The sequence below is a fragment of the Pristiophorus japonicus genome, chromosome 17 (genome assembly GCF_044704955.1).
Source record: "Pristiophorus japonicus isolate sPriJap1 chromosome 17, sPriJap1.hap1, whole genome shotgun sequence".
In the NCBI taxonomy this organism is placed as follows: Eukaryota; Metazoa; Chordata; class Chondrichthyes; family Pristiophoridae; genus Pristiophorus; species Pristiophorus japonicus.
In genome coordinates this window covers 125,862,624-125,888,062 of record NC_091993.1, presented here as the reverse complement: position 1 = coordinate 125,888,062, position 25,439 = coordinate 125,862,624, and the positions used below count along the sequence as shown (strand labels likewise).

Sequence of the window (25,439 nt, the reverse complement as noted above, 5' to 3'; positions counted from 1 at the left end):
TGGACAACTTGTTCTTTTACGGCAACATTTAAAAAAAAAAATGCTGTTTATCAGTCCTCTTGCATTAAGGGTAGTACATATAGGATAACATTGTTCCTAACAATTTGAATTTAAAATCTTGTGCTGAATGGATGACTCTAATACTGTGCAGGAGTTGAGCTGAAAATTAATTCTCTTTTTGCCGTGACTTAGTGGTTTGTCAGTGCTATTAGTATTGTCTATGTTCTAGTAAATATCGCTGTGATTCAACATTGTACACCTCAATAATTGCTATGATAATAAGCCTCGCAAGACGAGCTGTTTTTATAGAAAGGAACGAGAGTGATTACTTTCCTTGCAGCCCTTGTTTTGTGTTGTCTGAAGTTCTTAAATGTACATTTCCACAGTGGCTGTGGAATTTACAGCTTTTATTTGGTGTCTTTAATATTGGGGGAGTGTTACATGTTAAATCACCTGCATATCTATCCTCTACCTCATACTGTGGCAACAAGAGCAGGTCAGAGGCTGGGTATTCTGCAGCAAGTGTCTCTCCTCCTGGCTCCCCAAAGCCTTTCCACCATCTAAAAGGCACAAGTCAGGAGTGTAATGGAACACACTCCACTTGCCTGGACGAGTGCAGCTCCCAACAACACTCTAGAAGTTCGACAGCATCCAGGGCAAAGCAGCCCGCTTGATTGGCACCCCATCCACCACCTTCAACACTCACTCCCTCCACCACCGGCGCAGTGTGCCATCTACAAGATGCACTGCAGCAACTCGCCAAGGCTTCTTCGGCAGCACCTCCCAAACCAGTGACCTCTATCACCTAGAAGGACAAGGGCAGCAGGCGCATGGGAACACCATCACCTCCACATTCCCTTCTGAGTCTCACCATCCTGACTTGGAAATATGTCGGCCGTTCCTTCATTGTCGCTGGGTCACAATCCTGGAACTCCCTCCCTAACAGCACTGTGGGAGTACCTTCACCACACGGACTGCAGCGGTTCAAGAAGGCGGCTCACCACCCCACCATCTTAAGAGCAATTAGGGATGGGCAGTAAATGCTGGCTTTGCCAGCGACGCCCATATCCCATGAACGAATGAAAAAAAACTCTGCCGTCTCTTATCTGTGAATTGGGTTCTCATTATTTTCATCCCAGTTCAGATAATAAACATGGGCCACAACTTGAAACTGACTTATCGGAATACATGGAAAGACAGACTTGCATTTATATAGCGCCTTTCACGACCACCGGATGTCTCAAAGTGCTTTACAGCCAATGAAATACTTTGAAGTGTTATCACTGTTGTAATGTGGGAACTGGTGCACTGTGTTAAGACCAGGAATCTGTGCTGAACTCAAGTCCTTTGCATCTGTGTGTGCGTGTATAAAGTTAAGATATTTTTCTTTGACAAATTCAGCTTTCCGTCAGTTTGTTTTTTAAAAAAAGAATTTGACCACATCCTGCTGTTTTCTTGACCCTCAATTGACCTCTGATTGATCCCAGGGTGGTGCACAAATTGGGTCTTGGATCCTTAAATAATCCGACCCATCCAGTTCCTTTTCGCTGCACTGTAGAATAGTACATTGTTGTTTGCTGTGTTCCTTGCCTTGTGTGATATATCCTCCAGCTCACTGCGAGCAATGTTACAAGAGATTGCTAGTTTGTGGGAGGATGAGGGACTGAGGACTGCCAATTGCTACAAGCTGTACTCTTTTGTTGCTGGGGCTAGTGACAAATTCCAGTCCCTGAATCAATGGAAGGGGGCGAGCAATGTGGGAACATGACTCTGTAGCACTCTTGCCTTTGGGCCAAAATTGGGTTCAAGCTCTCCACTCCAGAACTTGGTGCATCATGCAGAACTGCGTGAGTGGTGTGTTGTCAGAGCTGTTTTTTTTTAAACAAGACCCATAAACCAATACACTCCTCTGCCAATTCAGATGGATGTTAAAGGTGTCATGGCACTAGAGCAATTCTGGATGTCTTTCAGATGAGACATTAAACCGAGGCCCTGTCTGCGGTCACGTGAATGTAAAAGATCCCGCTGCACTATTTTGAAGAGCAGGAGAGTTCTCCCCGGTGTCCTGGCCAATATTTAGCCCTCAATCAACATCGCTGAAACTATTTATCGATAGTCATTATCACATTGCTGTTTGTGGGATCTTGCCGTGTGCCAATTGCCCACTGCGTTTCCCACATTACAATAGTGACTACACTCAGAGCTTCATTGGCTGTGAAGTGCTTTGGAACGTCTGGTGTTTGTGAAAGATGCTATATAAATGCAAGTTTTTTTTATGTCTGCCATCATTCATTCTTCAATCAATACAACCAAAAAGTGTGGATTATTGTGCATGATGTGGCTGTTTGCCCACATAAGTGACTCTGCTAGTAGTCATTGTATCTGCAGTGCTTTGGGACACGCCAAGGTTCTGATTTTAAGAGGCATTATATAAATTGAATTTTGTTTCTATCTTGTCCATCGTGCCATTAAATTGTCAGCTGTAATGGCTCAGGATTTATCACTTGGCTCGGAAACCAGGACCTTGTTACCCAGTCAACAGTTTGCAAACCAATTGGAAGTCATCGACCGTCCAGCTTTAAAGTGTTTAGTTTCCATTCGATATCCATGGTGACCATGGTTGAATGTTATGAAGCAAGGTCAGTTGAAGTTGCACATGTGACTGTTCCTTGGTCTTGCCAACTTGAAGAAAAAAAAACCCACCGAGCCGCTTATTCTCTAATGTGAGCTCATTGTAGTTATAGGCCAGTGAAGTATTTTGCTGGGTGGCATTTAGAATAAGCAGCTTGCTTAATTATTACAAGGACGCAATGTAAATACAGAATGTAACTGGAATGGGGATTGGAACAGGCAGATTGACTTTTATCCTGCCAACTTTCTCCTCCCTGAAGTTAACTCCTTGCTGGGTGAAGTTCCGCAGGTTATGTTCATGTACTCGCTGAAGTGGTCTCCCTCTGTGTGATCAGTGCCGGTGGGTTATCTGTCGGGTTTGTCACAGCAGGGTCTGACACTGCCCCACTCGACAGGCGCACACTTGCATAAGGAATGCTTCGATAGTGTGGAGTGGAGAAACCACTCTCGCGTCGTCTCATTTGTAGCGTGTTAGTGCCCAGGAGAAGATGGCCTCTGGCTGTCGTCCTGGCTCGGCGACTTAGTGGGTGGACTCGGCCGGGTTTAACTGCAGCAACACTTAAATAGACCCTTGCTTTTCACTGGTAACCGCTTTTCCAAAAGTATAAGAATTAACAGAGCTGTAGACTTTAATATGCTGTTAGTTGCTGTATGGTTTGATGGTGGATTTGGCACGCTGGCTCTGCTTTACTCAGACCATAGTAATCACTAGAATTACTGACTAATGTGCTTAACATGTGATTTCCTGACAATGCTGGGGGCTGGGTGGGGGTTGGGGAGGAGAGAGAGAGCAAGCACTGCATGTGACAAGTGGGAGTTTTCCAGCCAGGGGACCAGATGCTGGTCTTTTAGATGCGGCGCGAAGGTGGTGATCCTCGTGTGCTGTGCCTATCTGTCGGAGGATTTTCCTTGCCAGTTTTTTGTTATTGAATCCTTGTTGAGGTACAATTGTATGTATTGTGAGCTCCGATGGTGAGTTTGTTGGCTGTTTGACTGTGATGAACATCACGGGTGAGCCCAGTATCATCCCCTTTTCAGCAGGGGTCACTGAACTGTAATCGGGAGCCTGGGTCCTGGCTTAAAATTGCTGAGGACAATTGTATCACCTCTGCCACTACTCCAGTTGAGATCAACTAACCCAGCACAGTCTAGGGATCGGGAGAAAGAAAGACTTGGATTTATAGTGTCTTTCATGCCCAGGGACATCTCAAAGTGCTTTACAGCCAGTGAAGTACTTTTGGAATGTAGTCACTGTTGTAATGTAGGAAACACGGCAACTCCCACAAACAGCAATGTGATAATGATCAGATAATCTGTTTTTGTTATGTTGATTGAGGGATAAATATCGACCCCAGGACACTGGGGATAACTCCTTCAAAATAGTGCCGTGGGATCTTTTGCGTCCACTTGCGCAGACGGGGCCTTGGTTTAAAGTCTTATCCAAAAGATGGCACCTCCAACAATGCGGCACTCCCTCAGCATTGCACGGAGTGTCAGCCTAGATTTTTTTTTTGTGCTCCAGTCCCTGGAATGGGACTTGAACCCACAACCTTCTGACTCAGGTGAGCAAGCTATCCACTGAGCCGCAGCTGACACTGAAACATTCCTGGTCTTTGTTGCGCTAACTTGCTAAATATCTATTAACTTACTAATGTTGCAACCGACCAACTTTTTTTTTCTGTCTAAGTGCACAGCAATGTTACCGTCTTCAAAATTCTGTGGATGTGTGGTTTTATCCCTTTTTTAAAAGCCGTTGAGTGGGCTGGCTGGGAAGTGAGCGCTGCGCGGCCTCTTTAAACGTGCTGTTTGGCCGCGCATGCATGGTATCACCTGATTGGTACACAGCCGCGCACCTTGAGGGAAACATTGCAACTGACCAATGTATCCCGCTCAACAAGATGATTTTGATGCCTCCTCTATTTAAAGTTGCTGTTCTATTTGCCACTCTGATTGTCGAGTATCTTACATTGGGTTAGGGTTAACATTTTGTGCTTTTTAGCCACATTTAAACTGTAGACCACTATAGTAGGATAATGGGAGTCGGTTAATGTGATCTGATTGAAAAGTTTCATAAAGTGAAGCACTGTTAGTTCAGTGACAATAGCAACTTGCATTTATATAGCGCCTCTTAATGTAGAAAAACTTGTGTTCGAACAAAATTTGACACCGAGCCCCACAAGGCGATATTGGGACAGGTGAGGAACAGATTGGTCAAAAAGGCAGGTTTGAAGGGGCATCTTAAAGGTGAGTGAGAGGGTAAGGGAGGAAATTGCAGAGCTTGGGGCCCTCGGCAGCTGAAGGCACGTCCACCAATGTAAATCGTTTGTGCCAGAGGCTGGCATTGGCTAGAAACAGCGATGGCATTTTCCCAATTTTTTTTTAGTAGCTTTAACTGTCTCTGCATTAATTTAAAAAAAATGCTAACTAGGACTGGACTCTGCACCTATTCCACGTGACACATGGGGTGCAGGCTTGTAGGAAATCTGAGTTGGCACAAATTGTAACTTTAATGTGTATACCCCCTCACCCATCAGTTTGCTATGTGTGCTTTACCCAACCTTTCCTTGCATGCCCTCCCCGGTCACCACCTACTGAATTTGGACTTCGCATCTACCTTCTCAACTGCAAAAATCCCATTGCTTACCCATTGCTGTGATCTTTAAAACACTTACTGAATTAAATTTAACAAACCTAAACATGGAGATGGAGGAGGGAGAAACTTGTGTGATTTAAGAACAAAGTGATCTGCTAGGGGTTCTTCCTAGAGTCCTTTTGAAATGGAGGTTTATGGGCTGAGCTGGAAGTTACTGGTTACAAACTCAGCACGGTGCACTGTGGGAGGGGTCTCTGTCATTAATTCCTCGACGCTAACAGTGAAGGAAAACCTTGGAGAATTTACTGTAAGACTGGAAAAACCTTGCAGTGGCCTATCCATTTGCGTGACTACATAATTAAAACCTTGTCTGCATTGAAACAGGCAGCCGACTTGGCTGGCTGACAGGAAAACATTGGAGTTTGTACTTTAGTGCTTTGGGAGTTGTGTTGGGTTTATGTGCAGGTTATGCAGGAGCCACTTTTGGCCACTAAATTCTATACAGTTTAAATTTAAACCTTCAACTTCCAAGGGCTTCCCTGTGCCAGAATATCAGACTGTTTTTTCTCTCTGGCTTCTCTGTGGTAATGGCGATTGCTGACTGAAGGCTGCAGATGCATGTCCCAATCCCATGACTGCCATACTTTGCATCATGTGTCAGCCGTGGCTCAGTGGGCAGCACACTTGCCACTGAATCAGAAGGTTGTGGGTTCAAGTCTCACTCCAGAGACTTGAGCACATAGATCTAGGCTGACCCTCCCAGTGCAGTACTGAGGGCGTGCTGCACTGTCGGAGGAGACGTTAAACCGAGGCCCCATCTGGCCCCTCGGATGGATGTAAAAGATCCCACGGCACTATTTCGAAGAGGAGCAGGGGTGTTATCCCTGGTGTTCTGTGCCAATATTTATCCCTCAACCAACATAACACACACAGATTATCTGGTCATTATCACATTGATGTTTGTGGGGAGCTTGTGTGCAAATTGGCTACTGCATTTCCTACATTACCAAAGTGACTACACTCCAAAAGTACTTCATTGGCTATAAAGGGTTTTGGGATGTCCAGTGGTTGTGAAAGGTGCTATATAAATACAAGTCTTATCTTGCTGGTTTTCCCTGCCCTAGCTGTGTGGGTCAGCAATTTCCATCACTAGTCGGTTTTGGCGGTAACCGGTCAAGTTGTTTTTTTTTCCCCCCCGCTGTGCTTTTTAACTGGAGTTCGATGTGTCCGTTGCATCACGCTTGTACAAAAGCTTGTTCTTTGGCACAATTGAATGCTGGTCTACACCCAGTTCAGCAAGTTGATGCCGGCATTGAAGCAGCCATGCTGTCTAGTTAATCCTAGGCGTGAGGCTGCAATAAGTGATAGGACTTAACCCTATAGTCACCTGTTGTCCAAAGCAATTGCGTCGGGTGTTTGCGTTGAAGCTTAAATGTAGTAATTGCAACCAGAAACCATCCGACTATTTTTAACTTGGGAAAGAGGAACCTTCAGCTAGCTGTAATGCAGACACGCTGGCGGTGAACAGAGCCTCTTTGTTCTGTGCTGGTTGATGTGAAAAGATGCAATGGATTGCTAGCTGTTGCCTTCTCTACTTTACTCCCTACATCTTCTATAATGGGGGGTGGGGAGGGTTCCACAGGTGCTGGGAGTCCCATCTAAAGAATTAATTTTGGTATGTTAAAACGGTGAGTATTGCCTGGCTATTTGACTGCAGAAGGCTTCACACTTCAGCTGGATCCTGTCTATGGTCACTGGCTACTGTTTTTCTGTGCCCCTTTTCCTTCTCCAGACTAGGGGCACTTGAGTGTAATTGCGTCTCGTCTACTGCTGAGTGCTGTACCTGAGACCTTGGCTGTGCCTGTAAGAAAAGACCGTGCCCTAATCTCTTTCCCCCTCTTTGGGTCATGTCTGTGCGGAAGACTAACCGGGTGGCCCATTTAATGCACTGCTTTTCACATCACCGTCACCAGGCATGTGGCAGCCTGTTGAGGCAGGGGCCGACTTTTCTTCTTGCCTGCTGATCAGATTAGAACTACCACCTCCCAGCTGTGTATTGCTTTGTCCTGCAGTTTGCACTGCTATCGAAATTGTCTCTCTGTCTGAAGGGCAGTGGAATTTCTAGATTAACAATTGGCGGCTGTCCCACTGGTGGACACGGTCCACTTTTCTTCATACAGCTGAGATATATTTGGACTGGGGTTAGTGAGGGAACAGTGGAATTAAATCGCTTCCTGGAAGCTTAACTTGTCTTGGCTACTGGTGTATGAAGGTTTATAATTCCTGTTGCTGTTTCGATCAGGTGATCTGACCTCTTTCACTGGCTGGCGTCGGTCTCCTGACAGGAAGTCCAGCACTTGTTCCCAAGTCTAACCCATGTAATGGTGTGTCTGACTCACTGCTCTAACTCGACAAATAGACATTTCATTGCTGATTCTCTGCTGTTTGAATGTTTAACTGTTTTACAGTGTGGGGTGAGATCATCGCTGACTACCCAACTTACTTTTCTGGCTCCCATGTTAGCTGACATTGTTAACAGCTCTCTCCTCGGGTACTGTTTTCCCCCCCTCCCTCAAATCTCCAATTAAATATTGAAGACCACAGCCATTGTTTTTGGTCCCTGCCACAAACTCCGTTCCCCAGCCACTGAGTCCATCCCTCTCCCCAACTTCTGTCTGAGGCTGAACCAGACTCTTTGCAACCTTGGTGTCATATTTGACCCTGAAATGTGCTTTTGACCCCACATCCGCAGCATAACTAAGACCGTCTATTTCCACCTCTAACATTGCCTGTCTTTTCCCCCCCCCCCCCTTCTCCCCTCTTTGCCTCAGCTCATCTGCTGCTGAAACCCTCATCCATGCCTTTATTATCTCTAGACTTGACTACTGCAATGCACTCCTGGCCGGCCTCCCACATTCTACCCTATGTAAACTTGTGGTGCAGAACTCTGCTGCCCTGTGTCCTAACCCGCATCAAGTCCTGCTCACCCATCACCCCTGTGCTCAGACATTGGCTCCCGGTTAAGCAATGTCTCGATTTTCAAAATTCTCAAATTCCTCCATGACCTTGCCCCTTCCTATCTCTAATCTCCAGCTCCACAATCCCCAGAAACGTCTGCGCTCTTGTGCAACCCTGATTGTAATCGCTCAATCATTGGTGGCCTAGGCCTCAAACTCCCTCCCTCAACCCCTCTGCCTCTACCTTTCTATCCTCTAAGACGCTCCTTAAAACCTACCTCTTTGACCAAGCTTTTGGTCATCTGCTGTAATTTCTTGTGGCTCGGTGTCAAATTTATCTGTTTTGTCTTCTGTTGCGATGCGCCTTGCGACATTTTACTGAGTTAAAGGCGCTTTATAAATAAAAGTTGTTGTGGTGTTGCTGCCATTTTCTCCGACATTCTGTACCAGTGGGCATGGTGTTTTGACTTGGTTTCTGTGAATCTTCTAGGCCTTCCCCCAAAGAGGCCATTGGCCTTCCTTTCCTCTGGATGTAAAAGATCCTATGTAATTATTTGGGGTTGGGGTAAGCAGGGAAATTCTCCCTGGTGTCCTGTTGTATAAAACCAGATTATCCACCGTCTCACTGTTTGTGGGAGTTTGCTGCTGCCTTTCCTACAGTACGACGATGACTATTGTTTGAAGTCTGTAAAGCGTTTTGGACATCCTTGGTGTGGAAGGGTCTGTATAAATGCATTGTAGCGTATTGACAAGCGCTGACTGGCATCACAACCAAGCCTAACGTCCACACCTAGTCTTGTCAGACACTGAATTAGGAGAGGATCTCCTTACTTCCCCTCTCCAGAGCACTTTTGACCAATAAACCAACCAGCTAATCATGTAGACAAGCTGCAATAGAAGATGGGTGGGGTTTGAACTAGGCTGTAATTGTAATTGATTCCACAGTGCATAGAAATGTCAAGGTTAATTGACATTCCTAATCTTCCAAACAGAAGTTACTGTGCTGCAGTTTGAAATAATTGGACTCCATTTCCCCAGTTCCCATGCCAGCCTGTGACGCAACTGATAGCATCCTCGCCTCTGAGTCAGAAGGTTGTGGGTTCATAGTCCCACTCCAGAGACTTGAGCACAAAATTCTAGGCTGACACTCTCAGTGCAGTACTGGGGGGGGGCACTGCACTGAGGTGCTGTCTTTTGGATGAGAGGTTAAACCAAAGCCTTGCCTACTCTCCCAGGTGGATGTAAAAGATCCCATGGCACTATATTGAATAAGAGCAGGGGAATTATCCCTGCTGTCCTGAGGCTAATATTTATCCCTCAATCAACATCCACAAAAAATAATTATCTGGTCATGATCCCATTGCTGTTTGTGGGAGCTTGCTGTGCACAAATGGGCTGCTGTGTTTCCTACATTACAACAGGGACTACTGCAAAAAGTGCATCATTGGCTGTAAAGTGCTTTGGGATGTCCTGAGGTCATGAAAGGTACTATAGAAAGGCAACTTTTTCTATACTGTGTACTTTCTCCACTTGTGTTTTATTTTGACATGCCACAATTCAAGGTGGATCTTGCATTGTGGTGTCCTGATAACTAATTTCAGCTTTGTTTTTCCCCCAGAGATGGCAGCCATTCGAAAAAAGTTGGTTATCGTTGGAGATGGCGCCTGTGGCAAGACTTGTCTTCTGATTGTATTCAGTAAGGATCAGTTCCCAGAAGTTTATGTACCAACTGTCTTTGAAAACTACATTGCAGACATTGAAGTGGATGGCAAACAGGTGAGTTGGGTGTTGCTCAAGTTTCAATACTGTAGGACAAATGTCATTGTCAATAAATATATGTAAAACCTGTGAATCTACCTTCATGTCCAATAAGAACTGAGTGAACCAAACTCTCCTTTGTTTGCAGGTCAAGTGTTCTCTGTTGCATGAGTTTAAAAAAAAAAAATCCAGCTATTAAGCACTTGCCTGTTTCCATGTAATGGCCTCTGCAAAGCCAGTGTCCGCTTTGAGCTGATTGCTGCACCCTGATTTTATGGGTGTCAATGCTACAGTTGCACAGATTGCCCTTGCAATTCTCTGTGCAGCATGTCTGTGTCAGCTAGATCATTGGAGGCGAGTCAAATGTAGCCACTTTGTTATAGCAGAGAACAACCAGCTCGGTTATGGTCGGGCTCACCTGTATGGTGTACTTGTACAGGAAACAGTTAGCATGCAGGTACAGCAAGTAATGACGGCAAATGGCATGTTATAATCCAACCCCCTTGCAATAAAGGACAAGAGCAAGGAAGTCTTGCTCCAATTGTACAGGGCCTTGGTGAAACCACACCTGGAGTCCTATCCACAGTTTTGGTTTTACCTTAGGAAGGATATACTTGCCTTTTGGAGGTGGTGCAACACTGGTTCACTGGATTGATTCCTGGGATGAGGGGAGATATTGAGTGGATTGGGCCTATACTCTTGAGTTTTGAAGAATGAGGTGACCTCATTGAGATGTGAAAGAGTCTGAGTGAGCTTGATGCTGAGGTTGTTTCCCTTAGCAGGAGAGTCTGGAACTAGGGGGCATAGTCCCGAGATAAGGGGTCGGCCATTTAAGACTGAGACGAGGAGGAATTTCTTCAGAGGGTTGTGAATCTTTGGAATTCTCTAACCCAGAAAACTGTGGATGCTCAGTCGTTGAGTATATTCAAGGCTGAGATCGATAGATTTTTGGACTTTAGAGGAATCAAGGGGATCGGGCGGGAAAGTGGATTTGAGATGATCAGCCATTTTATTGCATGTCTGAGCAGGCTCAAGGGGCTGATTCCTGCTCCTAATTCTTGTTTGTATGCCATCTTAGTGATGGAATGTGGGTGTAAAATGTAGGGACTAGAGAATTAACAAAACTACCATTGCTTGCCACAATTAAGCGAGTCAAATTCTCCTCCGAGTATCGCAAGATCTCTGTCGGGTGGATTGTTTATGCCCGGTGGTAATGTGCTCTTTGTTGCAGGTTGAACTTGCACTCTGGGATACAGCCGGACAAGAAGACTATGATCGACTCCGACCACTCTCCTACCCAGACACTGATGTTATTTTAATGTGCTTCTCAATTGATAGTCCAGACAGCTTGGGTAGGTCCAGCTTCAGTGTTTTGTGCATAAGTATAATTCTTTTGTTAAAAAAAAAGATTGTCATAACATTTTAAAATCTACCATAATGCAAAAGTTCAAACAGCCATAATACCAGCAAATAACAACCTGGATCTGTCATTTTAGCTGCAGGACCGGCTTGCATAATCTCAAACTTTGTGTATAACTCTCTTGCAGAAAATATCCCTGAGAAGTGGACGCCTGAAGTGAAGCACTTTTGTCCCAGTGTGCCTATAATTCTAGTTGGAAACAAGAAGGACTTGAGAAATGATGAGAATACACGGAAAGAACTTGCAAAAATGAAACAGGTGAATATTCATTGCCTCTCCTGACTTGTATTGAGAAGGGCCAGTCACACAATGTGAAATGTGTTGAACAGTTTTCTCGGTCTAATTTGGTATTTTTTTTAATAAAAACACAAAATGCTGGCAATCTCAGGTCAGGCAGCATCTGCAGAGAGAGAAACTGAGTTAACGTTTCGGGTCTGTGACCCTTTGTAGAACTTTGTCACTTCTGACAAAGGATCACAGACCCGAAATATTAACTTGGTTTCTCTCCACAGATGCTGCCTGACCTGAGATTTCCAGCATATTTCTGTTTTTACTTCAGATTCCAGCATCTGCAGTATTTTGCTTTTGTATTGGTAATAAGCTTTGCCCTGTCGTTGTCTCTCCATCTGCCTTTAAATTCAGTACAGTATGCACTAGGATGTAACTTTTACACTATATATACACCAAGTTTGCAGATGACACTAAGCTGGGTGGCAGTGTGAGCTGTGAGGAGGATGCTAAGAGGCTGCAGGGTGACTTGGACAAGTTAGGTGAGCGAGCAAATGCATGGCAGATGCAGTATAATGTGGATAAATGTGAGGTGTTCACTTTGGTGGCAAAAACAGGAAGGCAGAATATTCTCTGGAGAGATTAGGAAAAGGGGAGGTGCAACAAGACCTGGGTGTCATGATACATCAGTCATTGAAAGTTGGCATACAGGTACAGCAGGTGGTGAAGGCAAACGGCATGTTGGCCTTCATAGCGAGAGGATGAGAGTATAGGAGCAGGGAGGTCTTGCTGCAGTTGTACAGGGCCTTGGTGAGGCCACACCTTGAATATTGTGTTCAGTTTTGGTCTCCTAATCTGAGGAAGGATATTCTTGCTATTGAAGGAGTGCAGCAAAGGTTCACCAGACTGATTCCCAAGATGGCAGAACTGACATAGAAGAAAGACTGGATCGACTAGGCTTATATTCAATGGCATTTAGAAGAACGAGGGGATCTCATAGAAACATATAAAATTCTGACTGGATTGGACAGGTTAGATGCAGAAAGAATGTTCCTGATGTTGGGGCAGTCCAGAACCAGGGGTCACCGTCTAAGGATAAGCGAAAAGTCATTTAGGACAGATGTGGAGAAACTTCAGAGAATTGTGAACCTGTGGAATTCTCTACCGCAGAAAGTTGTTGAGGCAGTTCGTTAGATATATTCAACAGGGAGTTGGATATGGCCCTCATGGCTAAAGGAGTATGGAGAGAAAGCAGTAATGGGGTACTGAAGTTGCATGATCAGCCTTGATATTGAATGGTGGTGCAGGCTCGAATGGCCTACTCCTGCACCTATATTCTGTTTCTATGCCTAAAAGGGTTAAATTATTAGGACATGTTGCATAGACTAAGCTTGCATTTACTTAAGGATAGAAAATGGAAGTGATCTAATTGAGGTGTTTAAAATGATTAAAGGATTTGCTGGCTAGATAGGAAGTTATTTCTGGTAGGGGAGTCCAGAACAAGGGGGCAACACCTTTTTAAAATTTAGAGCCAGGCCGTTCTGAGGATGTCAAACATACAGGGTGATGGAGATCCGGAACCCTCTTTCTGTTGAAGCTGGGGGTTGATAGAGAATTTCAAAACTGAGCGTGATGGATTTTTATCAGGCATGGGTATGAAGGGATATGGAACCAAGGTGGGTGAGTTAAGGTACAGATCAGATGCAATCTAATTGCATGGCAGAACAGGCTCGAAGAGCTGAAATGGCCACCTCCTCTTCCTATGTCACCTTTTACTCCATCTTTTATTTTCTCGCTCTCGCGTGCCTCCCAGAGCAAGCCCGTTACAGTGCAGGTGAAGGCCAGGCTAGAGTGCAGTTAAACTGGTACAGCCAGCCCTCATTACTTCACCCCCAAGTGACCCCTCTTTGTCTGAGTTTAGTGGTGACGTGATATCTTGCTGTGGGAGTTTCTGCCTGAACTGCATCGCGTCCACATTATGACAAGTGATGCATGCTAGTAGGCAGGTGAGTTTGCCTTCCTTTCACTTTCTCTTCCCCTCTCCTTCCTTTTGTCATCCGCCTCCCTGTCTTCCCCTCCAAAAACCAGGGGCCAGAAGCTAGTTTTAATACCCCCACTGTTGCCCTGACTGGAGTCAACTGAAAGACCAGATAAAATGTAGGACCCATGGAGATTGAGCCTCCAGAACAGCTCATTCCTTTTTGAAATTCTCCGTGCACATTATAAACTCAGCCCACACATGGCTAATTAGCACTGGTACTAAATAACAGGCTGTCACTAAACCTTCCCCCCCCCCCCCGCCCCTTCTCTTTGGTTACATGGCAATCTGATTAGACTTGTGGGATGACGTCGTTGAATACAGGACAGCCTTGTTATAATGGGCCTCTGCATCATAGCGCAGGCAAACTATATATAGTGAACCGATCCCAGTTTATTCTTTCCCCACCCACCCCTGCTCCGACTCTGTCTTGGCACCAGGATTGCAATGGCCGGCATTGTAAAGCGATCTGGGGCCTGCCTTGCCTGAGCTCTCGGGCAGTTGTTTCCCACTCTGTGGAGGGTGAAGATTGGCCCAAGAGGAGCAGAGTGAGAGGGGTTAGCACAACATCTGACTGGTTCTGAAGTTGGTGCTGAATTTTTGGGGGATCCAATTGGATAAGTAGCTTTGGTCACTATACTTTATGTTCAACACACTGACTGAACTTCTAATTACACAGTTGTGGTTTTTTTTGTCAATGTCTCCACTTTTCACCTGAAGCTGGTGATCTTTGCTGTTGTACACTTCTGTGGGCATCCTTCATTCTATTGCCCAAGTGGCAATTCTGGTGAGCCTGTGTGGCAGTATGTGGTGACTGGTAGTGTCTTTGTGACGGAGGTGCTTTCTTCTCCGCCCACCCCCCCAAGATTGCCCTTTCACTGCTACATTGTGTAATGCAAGAGGGAAGTTCCTGGTTCACTGAAATAGCACTTCTGAGGAAGAGGGGGTATTGGCGTCATCGGTTTGTGGTTTTGGTTTGATCAGGAGGACCTGGCTTAGTGTTTCTGCTCCTAATTAGGAACAAAAGTAATGTATCTGACTTTAGGTTAAAGGAATAGTAAGTGAAATGGCCTTGTATGTCAATATATAGAATTATACATAGGAACAGGAGGAGGCCATTTAGCCCCTCGAACCTGTTCTGCCATTCAGTGAGATCATGGCAGATCTGTGACCTAACTCCATATATACCTGCCTTTATCCCGTCATACCTTCTGGTTAACAAATGTATCAATCTCCGATTTTTAAAATGAACCCAGCATCAATTGCCATTTGCAGAAGTGTTTCAAACTTCTACAACCCTTTGTGTATAGATGTGTTTCCTAACTTTGCTCTTGAAAGGTCTGGCTCTAATTTTTAGACTGTCTTCCAGTCTTGGATTCTCCAACCAGCAGAATTAGTTTTTTGCTTTACCCTATCTGTTCCCTTTTTTATAACTTCAAACTTCGATTAAATTGCCCCATAATCTATATTCTGGGGAATACAACCCTAGTTTGTGTAATCTCTCGTAATTTAATCTTTGTATAGTTGAGCTTTATTTAAAAAAAAATTATATTCTGACCAACTCCAAATGACACCCCAATGTAGAAATATGTTGCCAAATCTAGTGGCAGGATTAACAATTGCCTCAATGGCTTCTCCCAGCTGTTTGGTTCATGGGAGCTGAGTTCCTCCAGTACAATTACTTGCTCTTGGCTTGCACTGTTCCTGAACAAGGATCAGCCTTGTTTGACACGACTACTGCAGCACCCTCCCCCCCCCCCCCCCAAAAAAAAAAATTGATGTGTTCAATTAGCTTTGATTGAAAACAAAGCTGGTCTGGCCTGCCACTAAACGCAAACTGCAAGTGGGCTTGATCCAGTGCTCTGTGCTCAAACTATTGGATTTGCAGATGGTGGTCCTTTGGATCCCAAGTGAGGAGTAAATTTAATTTATAATAGCTGAATATTAAGTATTCTTTTGTGTTCTCCTGGTGGGGTTAAATTTCCCGCCCCTCTAAATCATAACTTACCACAAGATCTGTGTTTTGTAGACTGGACAACTACCATTTGTGGCTTTAATGCTAAGTTGACAATCACTTAAAAGATAAATGTTCATGCTGGAGTTCTTTGAGGATGTAACGAGCAGGGTGGATAAGGGGGAAACCAGTGGATGTGATGTATTTGGATTTCCAGAAGGCATTTGATAAGGTGCAGTAAGGTGGCACAAGATAAAAGTTCACGGGGTTGGGGGTAATATATTAGTTAGCCAATCCTCTATCCATACTAACACTTGGGATAAATGGGTCACTTTCCGATTGGCAAACAGTAATTAGTGGGGTGCCACGGATTGGTGCTGGGGCTTCAACTATTTACAATCTATATTGACTTGGATGAAGGGAGCGAATGTAATCTTTCTTTATTTGCCATCAAAACTCTTCAACGTCCTCTCTGGATTTCCCTGCTCCAGTGGGAATAGTTCCAGTATCTCAAATCTCTCTCTCCGTAACTATAGTTCCCCATCCCTGGCATCTGAGTGAATCTACACTCGGTGCACTCGATGTCGTCCTACCTATTGTGGGGTGCTCAAAACTGCACATGGTACTCTAACTGGCCTAACCAATGTTTGGTGCAAATTTATTACTTTCCTTTTGTACTCTGCCTCTTTATAATCTCTGCCGTTTCATAAAAGGCTTGGCCTTTGTTTAATCGCTTTATCTATCTGCATTTTGCAGGAATTACATATTTGAGCCCTTGGATCTGTATCAGCTTCTGTTTTTTGGACTGATTCCTGGCTGCGCAGAATCATTCTGCACATAATTCGGGTCCCAAATTAAAAAAAATAATGTTCACAACAGACTGAGAGCTGTGAAAATGCCAACTCTAGTGAGTTTTTTCCCCTTGGAAATTTTATTAAGAAATGGGAATAAAATTAAAAACTTGCCTCATTTTCCCATTACCTATTTTGATTTGTAATCACACAACCAGCAGGATAATGTTCAACCTTTTCTGCCTGACTGCCTTTTTGAATTAGAGACGGTTCCACATTGAAAGTAGCTGCGATTCCTCAGCCCAAAGCTCCAGGCTCAAGTTTAACTCAAGTTTTATGTTTCGCTTTTTTTTTAAAAAAAAAAAGAAAAATTCCTATAATCTAAACCGGGTTCATGCTCAACTTTGCCATTAAACCTGCAAAATCTTCCTGTCCAAATATTGACATTGAATTGTGGTCATTAGCATTTTGTACGCATTAAGATTTTAAGAACGGTTACTGTCCTTTCCTAAACTTTTGGAGGCTGTGGCTACATTTGAGAAGCAGGGCTGTGAATCCAGCAAGAACATCCAACAGACCATTGGAATGTGCATATGCAACATTGGGGGCAGTTGCATCCTTGGCTCTTTTTTCCTCCCAAATTGTATCTCCTCCTTTCCCCCCCCCCCCCCAACCCCCCAAATTGCATGTGCCACTTGTCTGCCCAACCTGTCTGCCTTCCTGAACTCTTACTGTGTTCCCTGCTGCTTGAGATCTACTTTTGCATTGTCGGCAAGTTGCGATTGTATCCCCTCCCTGTATCCAATCATGAGTAGAGCAAGCACTGACCCTTGATGCAAGCCACTTGCAACCCTTCAATCTGACCCAACACCCATTGACCCAGATGTTCCTGTCCATGAATCTGCTTTCTATCCATGCTGCAACATCTCCTCTTGTACTGATGTCTACATATTTCTTGTCACTCTGGCGATACCTTATTGAACACCATCTGAAAATCTCTGTAAATCTGTCCAAGCAGTCCTTAATAACTTGAACAGGAGGAGGCCATTCAGCCCCTCGAGCCTATTCAATGACATCATGGCTGATCTGTGACCTAACTCCATATACCTGCCGTTGGCCCATATCCCTTAATTCCTTTGGTTAACAAAAACCTTTCAATTTTAGATTTAAAATTAACAATTGAGCCAGTGTCATGCAGAAGAGTTCCAAACTTCTACCACCCTTTGTGTAGAAGTGTTTCCTAAACACACTCCTGAAAGTCTGGCTCTAATTTTTAGACTATGTCCCCTAGTCCTAGAATTCCTAACCAGCGAGAATAGTTTCTCTCTCTATCCTATCTGTTCCCTTTAATATCCTGAAAACTTTGATCAAATCTCCCATAACAGTCTCAATTCTAGGGAATACAAGCCTAATTTATGTAATCTCTCCTCGTAACTTAATCCCGGGTGTCATTCTGGTAAACCTATGCTGCAAGGTCAGTCTATCTTTCCGAAGGTGTGGTGCCTAGAAACTGCTTACTGCTCCAGGTGTGGTCTAACCAGCGTTTTGTATAGCCGCAGCAGAACAACCTCCCCCCCCCCCGCCACCCTTGTATTCTAGTCCTCTAGATATAAAGGTCAACATTCAATTAGCCTTTCTTGATTTATTTTCTGTACCTGTTTGTCATTTTAATGATCTATGTACCTGGGGACATCCACTATTTTTAGCACTTCACCATTTAGAAAGTATCCTGTTCTATCTTTTTTTGGTCCAAAGTGGATGATCTTGCATTTGCCTACATTGAAATCCATTTGCTGCAGTTTTGTCCATTCACTTAATCTGTCAATATTCCGTTGTAATTTTATGCTTTCATCTACACTACCTACAATGCCACCTATCTTTGTCATCCAAATCATTAATAAATATTGTGAATAATTGAGGCCCTAACACCGATCCCTGCAGAACACCAGTGGTCACATCTTGCCAATTTGAGTACCTACCCAGTAAACCAGCTGTCTCCTGCTCAGCCAAGTTCCTAACCAGGTCAATAATTTGCCCAAAATTCCTTGGGCTGCTACCTTGGATAACAGTCTCTTATGTGGGACTTTATCAAGTGCCTTCTGGAGGCCTCTATAAATAATAGCCATAGACATTCCCCTGTCTGCTACTTTAGTCACCTCTCCGCTGAGAATTTTATTCAGTCATCCTATCCTTAAGTAGGCTCGAGCAATTTCCTGACCAGATGTTGGGCTAACTGGTCTAACTCCCTGGTTTCCCCCCTCTCGTCATTCTTAAATAGTGACGTGCAATTTTCCAATGTAAAGGAAGGGTTCCTGATTTTAGAGAACATTGGAAGGTTATAGTTGGGGCAGCTGCAATGTGCTCAGCTACTTTTAAAAAGATCTTTCAATTTGTCAAATATATGATTTGCCCTTCAGTTTTCAGTTGTCCATGATTTAAACTGAGCATCCATTTCTAAATGCTCATTAACTTTATCTCTATGCCTTGTGTTTGGCCGCTGCTGAGGTTTACAGTTAACTGATTTACCTTTAACTTATTGAAGAAAGGAGGTAACATTGGCTACTCTCCATTCCCACAACACAATTTGCATATTGAAAGTGGATTGCAAAATTTGTGGCCAGCACCTCTGCTATCTTTGCCTTTCAACAGCTTGGGGTGGATGTCATCAGAGCTCACTAACTGACATCCACATTGAGTTCTGCATTTAAATAATTCTAAAACTAATCTCTACAATTATTCCGCCCTCCTCCATCCACATTTTCACTTCTGCCGCTGTATAAAATACAAATTTAACCATGCCATGATTCTCCACAATAAACTTTCATTTAAACCTTGAGTGATCCTAACTATTGTATTTTTATATGCGTGGAAAAGCCTTGCTATTTCTAGCCTTCTCTTCTAATCCTCCTTTTTTACCTTCCAGCTACACTGCCTTCCTCATGATCGTGCTTTAGTGCTGCTCTCCACTTCTGCCTGAATTTCTCTCTGCAGAGCTCTCACACCCTAATTGCCTAATATATCCCCCTCATTTTGTTTTCAGGGCTATGGAGAAAGAGCAGCGTGGCAGTGGGACAAACTGGATAGCAGAGAGCCAGTACAGGCACGATGGGCTGAATGGCAGCCTCCTGTGCTGTAAGATTCTCTAGTTGGATGATTTTCCACTTGATCTGTCGAGCTGGTAACATTGCCACCCACTCAGTTTGGACCAGATCACTCCTTGTCTGGCTGATCTTTCACTTTTTCCGGTTCAGCACCCTTATCCTTTGACTCATCCTTCCCCCCCCCCCCCTATTCTTGCATTGACTTTTGACTTGCTGTTTTCCAGTTCTCCTCTCCAAATCAATAACCAAGTCTAAACAAGTGCAACTTTATTCCATTTGGAATGGAATAGTAGAGATTGGCATTTCTATAGCACCCCATACGCCTCCCAATGGCTAAATGCTTTGCACACGCTGAATTACTGTGCGGGCAAGCATTTTTGTGTGAAACGATCAATGGAGACGAATGACCTAGTGCGATGCATCTAGAATTTATCCCGTTTCTGATGAGAAATTGTAAATATTTCACTTTTCAAATGGAAGTTGTGTGCCTGGGATTAAAACTGAAAGCTTCCTGTCTTTGAGACCACCAGCTGAGAGCTGGGGTCAAGCTGTTTTAAGTGGACTTTGCTTATACCAACAGGATGTTTACTCCGCCCCCTTTTATATTGATTTGCTTACAGACGGTCACAGTGCCCCCTCCCCCCCAAACCACAAACTAAAATTGGCTTGATTCCTGTGATTTGAGGAAGTGTTTCCACTTTGTCCTTTTTTATAACCCAATATGATGCTGGAAACTCTTGCCTAATTTGGCAGTTCTGCGTCCTCTCGAACATGCCGGAATTGCTCGAGTCTTGGGTTTATAAGAATTAGGAGTGGGAGAAGGCCATTTGGCCCCTTGAACCCGCTCTGCCATTCAGTGAGATCATGGCTGATCTTCGATCTCAACTCCTGCACTTTCAATATCCCTTTATTCCCTTAATATCCAAAAATCTAACAGTCTCTAACTCTGTGGTGCCAAGGAAGCCATGTATAGTATATAACCTCTGTTGAAGGACTCTGAGGAGGGACATGGCCTGGGAAACATGAAGCAATTTTTGCTCTCGAACTTGACTGAAACCAATGAAAGCTGACTTGCTTTCTATCTGATCTATCATGTATGATTTTGATTTTCAAATCATGGCGAGTTGCATATTCCGTATCATTTTTTCCAACAGTTTGCTATGATCAACCTTTTCAGCGCACACGCCATTGGGAAAAGGGTTCATTGTTCACCCAATGGCTTCCTTCCTGACATTTCTGTCCAAATTGTTTTGACTGAGAAATGCAGGCTTGCCCAAGGGAGATGAAGTTTAAGACAGGCAGCATAAATGAAGCATTGCAAAATAGTTGGAATTGTGATAACTTAATCTTTCGGTTCCCTGTCAAGGGAGGGATATTGTCCAGGACAACTGCTCTTCAATTAGTGCCATGGGATTGCTCATACCCACTGCACCAGCTGGACAAGTACCTCTGTGGGCAGCACTTTGGCACTACAGCTGCTGAAATACTCATCCATACCTTCTTACTTCTAAACTCAGATATTCCCATGCTCTCCAAACCAGCCTCCCACCTTGCACCCTCCATCAGCTTGAGCTCATCCAAAACTCTGCTGCCCATATCCTAACTTGCACAAGTTACCCCAGTGCTCTGGCCTACATTGTCTCCCAGTCCAGCAACACCTGTTTTGATTCTCATCCTTGTGTTCCAATCCCTCTGGTCTCACCCCTCCCCCATCTCTGTAACCTCCTACAGCCCTCAGCACTCCTCAAATTCTGTCCCCTTGTGCATCTCAGATTTCCTTTGCTCCACCATTGGCAGCTGTGTCTGGCTTCCTTGGTCCTCCACTCCAGAATTATCTTGCTATTCCCCTCTGCCTTTCTCTCCCTTCCTCGTTTAAGAACATAACGCAAGAATTAGGAGTAGGCCATTCGGCCCATCAAGCCTGCTCTGCCATTCATTGAGACCATGGCTGATCTTCTACGCCAACTCTACTTTCCTGCTCTATCCCCATATCCCTTGATTCCCTTAAGAGGCTCCTTACCTCTTGTCCTAATACTCCTTTTATATAACTGTCAAATTTCATTAATGCTCCTGTGAAGCATCTTGCAACAGTTTACTACGTTAAAAGTGCTATATAAATGCAAGTTAATAACTTTTCAATCGACCTGTTTTGGGGAACAGGTGAAAGTTAAAGATCCTGTGGCACTATTCGAAGAAATTCCACAAAAAATTCTCCTGTTTTCCTGGCCACGTTCCTGTTCCCACTGCCAAATCTCCGTTTGTGGGATGCTAATGCAACCTTTTGCTTAGAATGGCCTTGAATTTCCTTCGGGTCTGGGACGTGTCTGTCTTGGCACTTACATAGCTCCTTTTGAGAAACACTTGATTGATTTTAATTTTTAGATGAATGGAATTAGGAAACTGAGCTTGGATTTTAAATGTTTGTGGGGTGGAGGAAGGAATAGGGAGGGAAGTGTGTTCCAGTTTTGAGGTCCTGGGAAAGGTGGTGCAATGAATCTGGACTTCAAGGTGGTAGGAACTTTAATGAACTGAAGCATTTTCTCCTGCTCCCCATGTTTTGGAGCAAATATCTTTTCATCAAGCAGGAATTATGTTGGGTAGTGAAATATTTGCAATTGTGAGCTGAAAAGGAAGCAGAAGGGCAAGATGGGAGAACAGAAAAAATCTTATCAAATGAGCCAGCTTTGTGTGTGGAGGGGAGTGGTTGGGCTGGAGACTCATTAACAATTCTCTCTTTCTCCCCCCACCACCCCCCAAAACCCTGATTAATCAGCTCCCTCACTGGTTTTGACACTTATCTGGTTCCCATCTCTAAGATTGGATAATCCCCGCTTTGGAGTCCACGATTGCGGGAAAAGAGTTTGTAATGGCGATTGGAGGGCAGAGAATGCTGAAGATGGAGCAGTCAATGACTAGATATGATGACTGAATTACATAGAATCTATAACACTGCAACAGCCCATTTGGAGACGGAGCACATTGTGTTTCAGGCACCCAGAGTCTGTGGCAGGAGCTCCCAAGATTACCTTGGGAGTAAAGCTTCTTCTACCCTGCCCCATCAATCTGCTTCAGCCCTAACCTCTGTCCCCACTGTGTAACGTTTCCATTCCTTACGCCAGCCGTCCTGTTTCTAACGTAGCGCTAGACTGGCGAGGTGGGTGTTGAGCTCTGGGTCAATCCCAGTGTGGTTGAAGGCTTTGGAGAGAGCACAAACGATTTACTTAAAAGGTTCCAGGGATGAGGGATTACAGTTCCGTGGATAGACTGGAAAAGCCGGGACGGTTCTCCTTGGAACAGAGAAGGCCAAGAGGGGTTTAAAAATCATGGGTTTAGATTGAGTAAATTACCATTTTTTTTCCCCCCCGGTGGCCGAAGGGTCAAGAACCAAAGGGCACAGATTATGATTGGCAAAAGAATCAGACGGCAGGAGGAAAAACATTTTTGCGCAACGATTGGTTAGGATTTGGATTGCTTTGCCTGATAGGGTGGTGGAAACCGATTCAATCATAGCTGTCAAAAGAAATTTGGATAAATACTTGGAGAAAAAATTGTAGGGATACGGGGGGGTAAGAGCAGGGGAGTGGGATTGACTGGATCTTCAGAAGAACTGGTGCAGATTTGACGGGCCGAATGGTGGTCAACTGCTGCTGTTTCTATAATGGCAGGGTGTATGTGTGCTGATGCTGTGTTTGTGTGCTCAGGAACCTGTGAAACCAGAGGAAGGACGGGACATGACCAACAAGATCAGTGCTTTTGGGTACATGGAATGCTCTGCCAAAACAAAGGAAGGAGTGCGGGAAGTCTTTGAGATGGCCACACGGGCTGCGTTACAAGTCAAACACAAGAAGAGACGCAAGTGTGTGTTGTTGTAGGCTCTGGTGCATACTGTCGCATGTACTGTATCGGACGTAATAACATTTATCAAACTTTTTACACAGTATATGGAGACGTTCCTCTTTTTTTTCCACCCCCTGGTTTCCAAATGGCTATTTTTCAAACACTTTAGTCTGAGCCTTTTTTGACTTGCTGTGTAATGCTTAGTATTTGAATAGTGCGATGGGGGGAGTTTAGTGTTGACTTGAGACCATGAACACCAGCACCTCATGACAGTGTGGGTTTATGTACTGTAAGTGGGTGGGGAGGGGGGAATTTAGTACCATTTGGGTATCTACATTGTTATAAAAAAAAACTCATAATTATATAGTCAAACACAACTTTACTGCATAGTTCCATTAACTTGAACATTTGATACAGAACATGAATTGGTTTGTATAAACAACATCTTCTGTAACCAGATCACTTTATTTGCTGAATGAACTATTTCTCTCTAGTCTACACGTCTCTGTTCTACTCCCCTCCCCCCACCCCTTTGTTTTTCGACGCATTGCAGGCCAAACTGGGAGTAGTGCTACAGACTCCAGTGAATGGCAGTGTAACTTACTAGCTTTTGTATAATTGCATTCCGTTAAGCAACTTGTTTTTTTTGCCTTTTTGTAGATGTATTGAGATTCAAATTTGTATTGAAGCTCGGATTTATATAAAATGCTAACTGTCCCCATTTTTTTTGTGATTTGTAAACCCCTATCCTACCTGTTTAAGGGTTTGCACTAATCTAAGCGGCCTCCTGAATTTAGTGATAGCTGTGCAGGTGTGGCTCCACCACAGTTTAGTGCAGTTGCTCCCGTGAAGCTCTGCTTCCTGTGTACGATACACACTTGTGATTGCTGCCCTTGGTTGCCTCCTGTTAACCGTATTCCTAGTCGACAAGTGGCTGAAGCCGTTTTCCCGAAGAACATTCCTCGATGTCAAGTTCACTCAACGTTGGGTTGTCTGCAACCTGCACAGCTAGCCTTGTATGTATCTCTCTCTCGCCCTCTGATCTGTTAATCTCTTGTATGCAATAACCAACATTGTGGCTTAAATGTAAAATCATTTTGCTTTTCATCCTGGTTTATAACATTCAGACAGTTGGCACTTAACTAATGTAAAAAAAAAACTAGAAATAAATTTAATGGAACACTTTAAACCGTGTGCCAGTAATCCAAGCTTTTAATGTTCTACTGAGCTTGTTCTTTGGGATGCACAGAGATGTTCTGCTTGTGAAAGATGCTGAATTGATTGGGGCAGGGGCCTAAACTGTAAACTCAGCCAGAGGCGCAACATGATTGTGTCCCTGGAGTTCGAGGCACTGAGCCAGTTTGGCCCATTCCTACTACCATAGCTGATGCGCGTGCGCACACAGCCCACCACAAATTAAACCTGGGCGTCGTCTCCTCTTGCGGGCTTGACTGGGTAGTTGCTGAGAGGATGTTTCCCTTGGCTGGAGTGTTGAACGAGAGCACATAGTCTCAGGATAAAGGGTCGGCCATTAAAGGCTGAGATGGTCAGCCATTTAGGACCGAGATGAGCGATTTCTTCACTGAGGGTTGTGATTCTTTGAGCATGCATAACCCTCCGGGGTAGAAAATTTCACTCATTGCGTATACTCAAGGCTGAGATCGATAGATTTTTGGGCACCAAGGGATAGGGTTGGAAAGTGGAGTTGTGTAGATCAGCAAATCTTATTGAGTGACAGAGCAGGCTCAAGGGGCTGAATGGGCGCCTCCTATTTCATGTTCTTTGGGTTCTTGGTTGCAGAATATTCCATTATTAATGAAGTTGAAAAACATGCCAGGGAGTGGTTTTCCCCATTCTATCTGACCCGAAGGTGACCACAGAATGCCGATGCATCGCCCAGCTGTAGAATAGATGTTGTGGACCAGGCCCCAGTCCACCTCAAACAGTTAGTTACAGAATTCTCCCTTTTTGCCCACAATAGTTTCTCTCTTTCTCTTCCCCCCCCCCCCCCCCCCCCCACCACCACCAGCCCCAAAAAAACAAATAACCACCCACCTGGGAGGTCTGTGCTGAAGTAGCTTTCTATCACAGCTGCTCTGTGGCAGGTGTGCAAGTCCCCTGCTTCAGAACC

At 44.4% G+C, this 25,439-nt stretch overlaps 1 protein-coding gene across 1 annotated transcript in view; it reads left to right on the top strand.

The window, feature by feature from the left end:
- The window catches only part of rhocb (ras homolog family member Cb), a 35,683-nt gene extending 11,167 nt beyond the window's left edge, over nucleotides 1-24,516 (top strand). Inside the window, exons 2-5 of the mRNA XM_070859256.1 lie at nucleotides 9,800-9,957; nucleotides 11,171-11,291; nucleotides 11,487-11,617; nucleotides 23,173-24,516. Of these exons, the coding sequence (XP_070715357.1) occupies nucleotides 9,802-9,957; nucleotides 11,171-11,291; nucleotides 11,487-11,617; nucleotides 23,173-23,343 (579 nt within the window). The 5' untranslated portion in view covers nucleotides 9,800-9,801 and the 3' untranslated portion in view covers nucleotides 23,344-24,516. The remainder of the gene's footprint in view (nucleotides 1-9,799; nucleotides 9,958-11,170; nucleotides 11,292-11,486; nucleotides 11,618-23,172) is intronic.
- The last annotated feature ends 923 nt before the right edge of the window (nucleotides 24,517-25,439 follow it).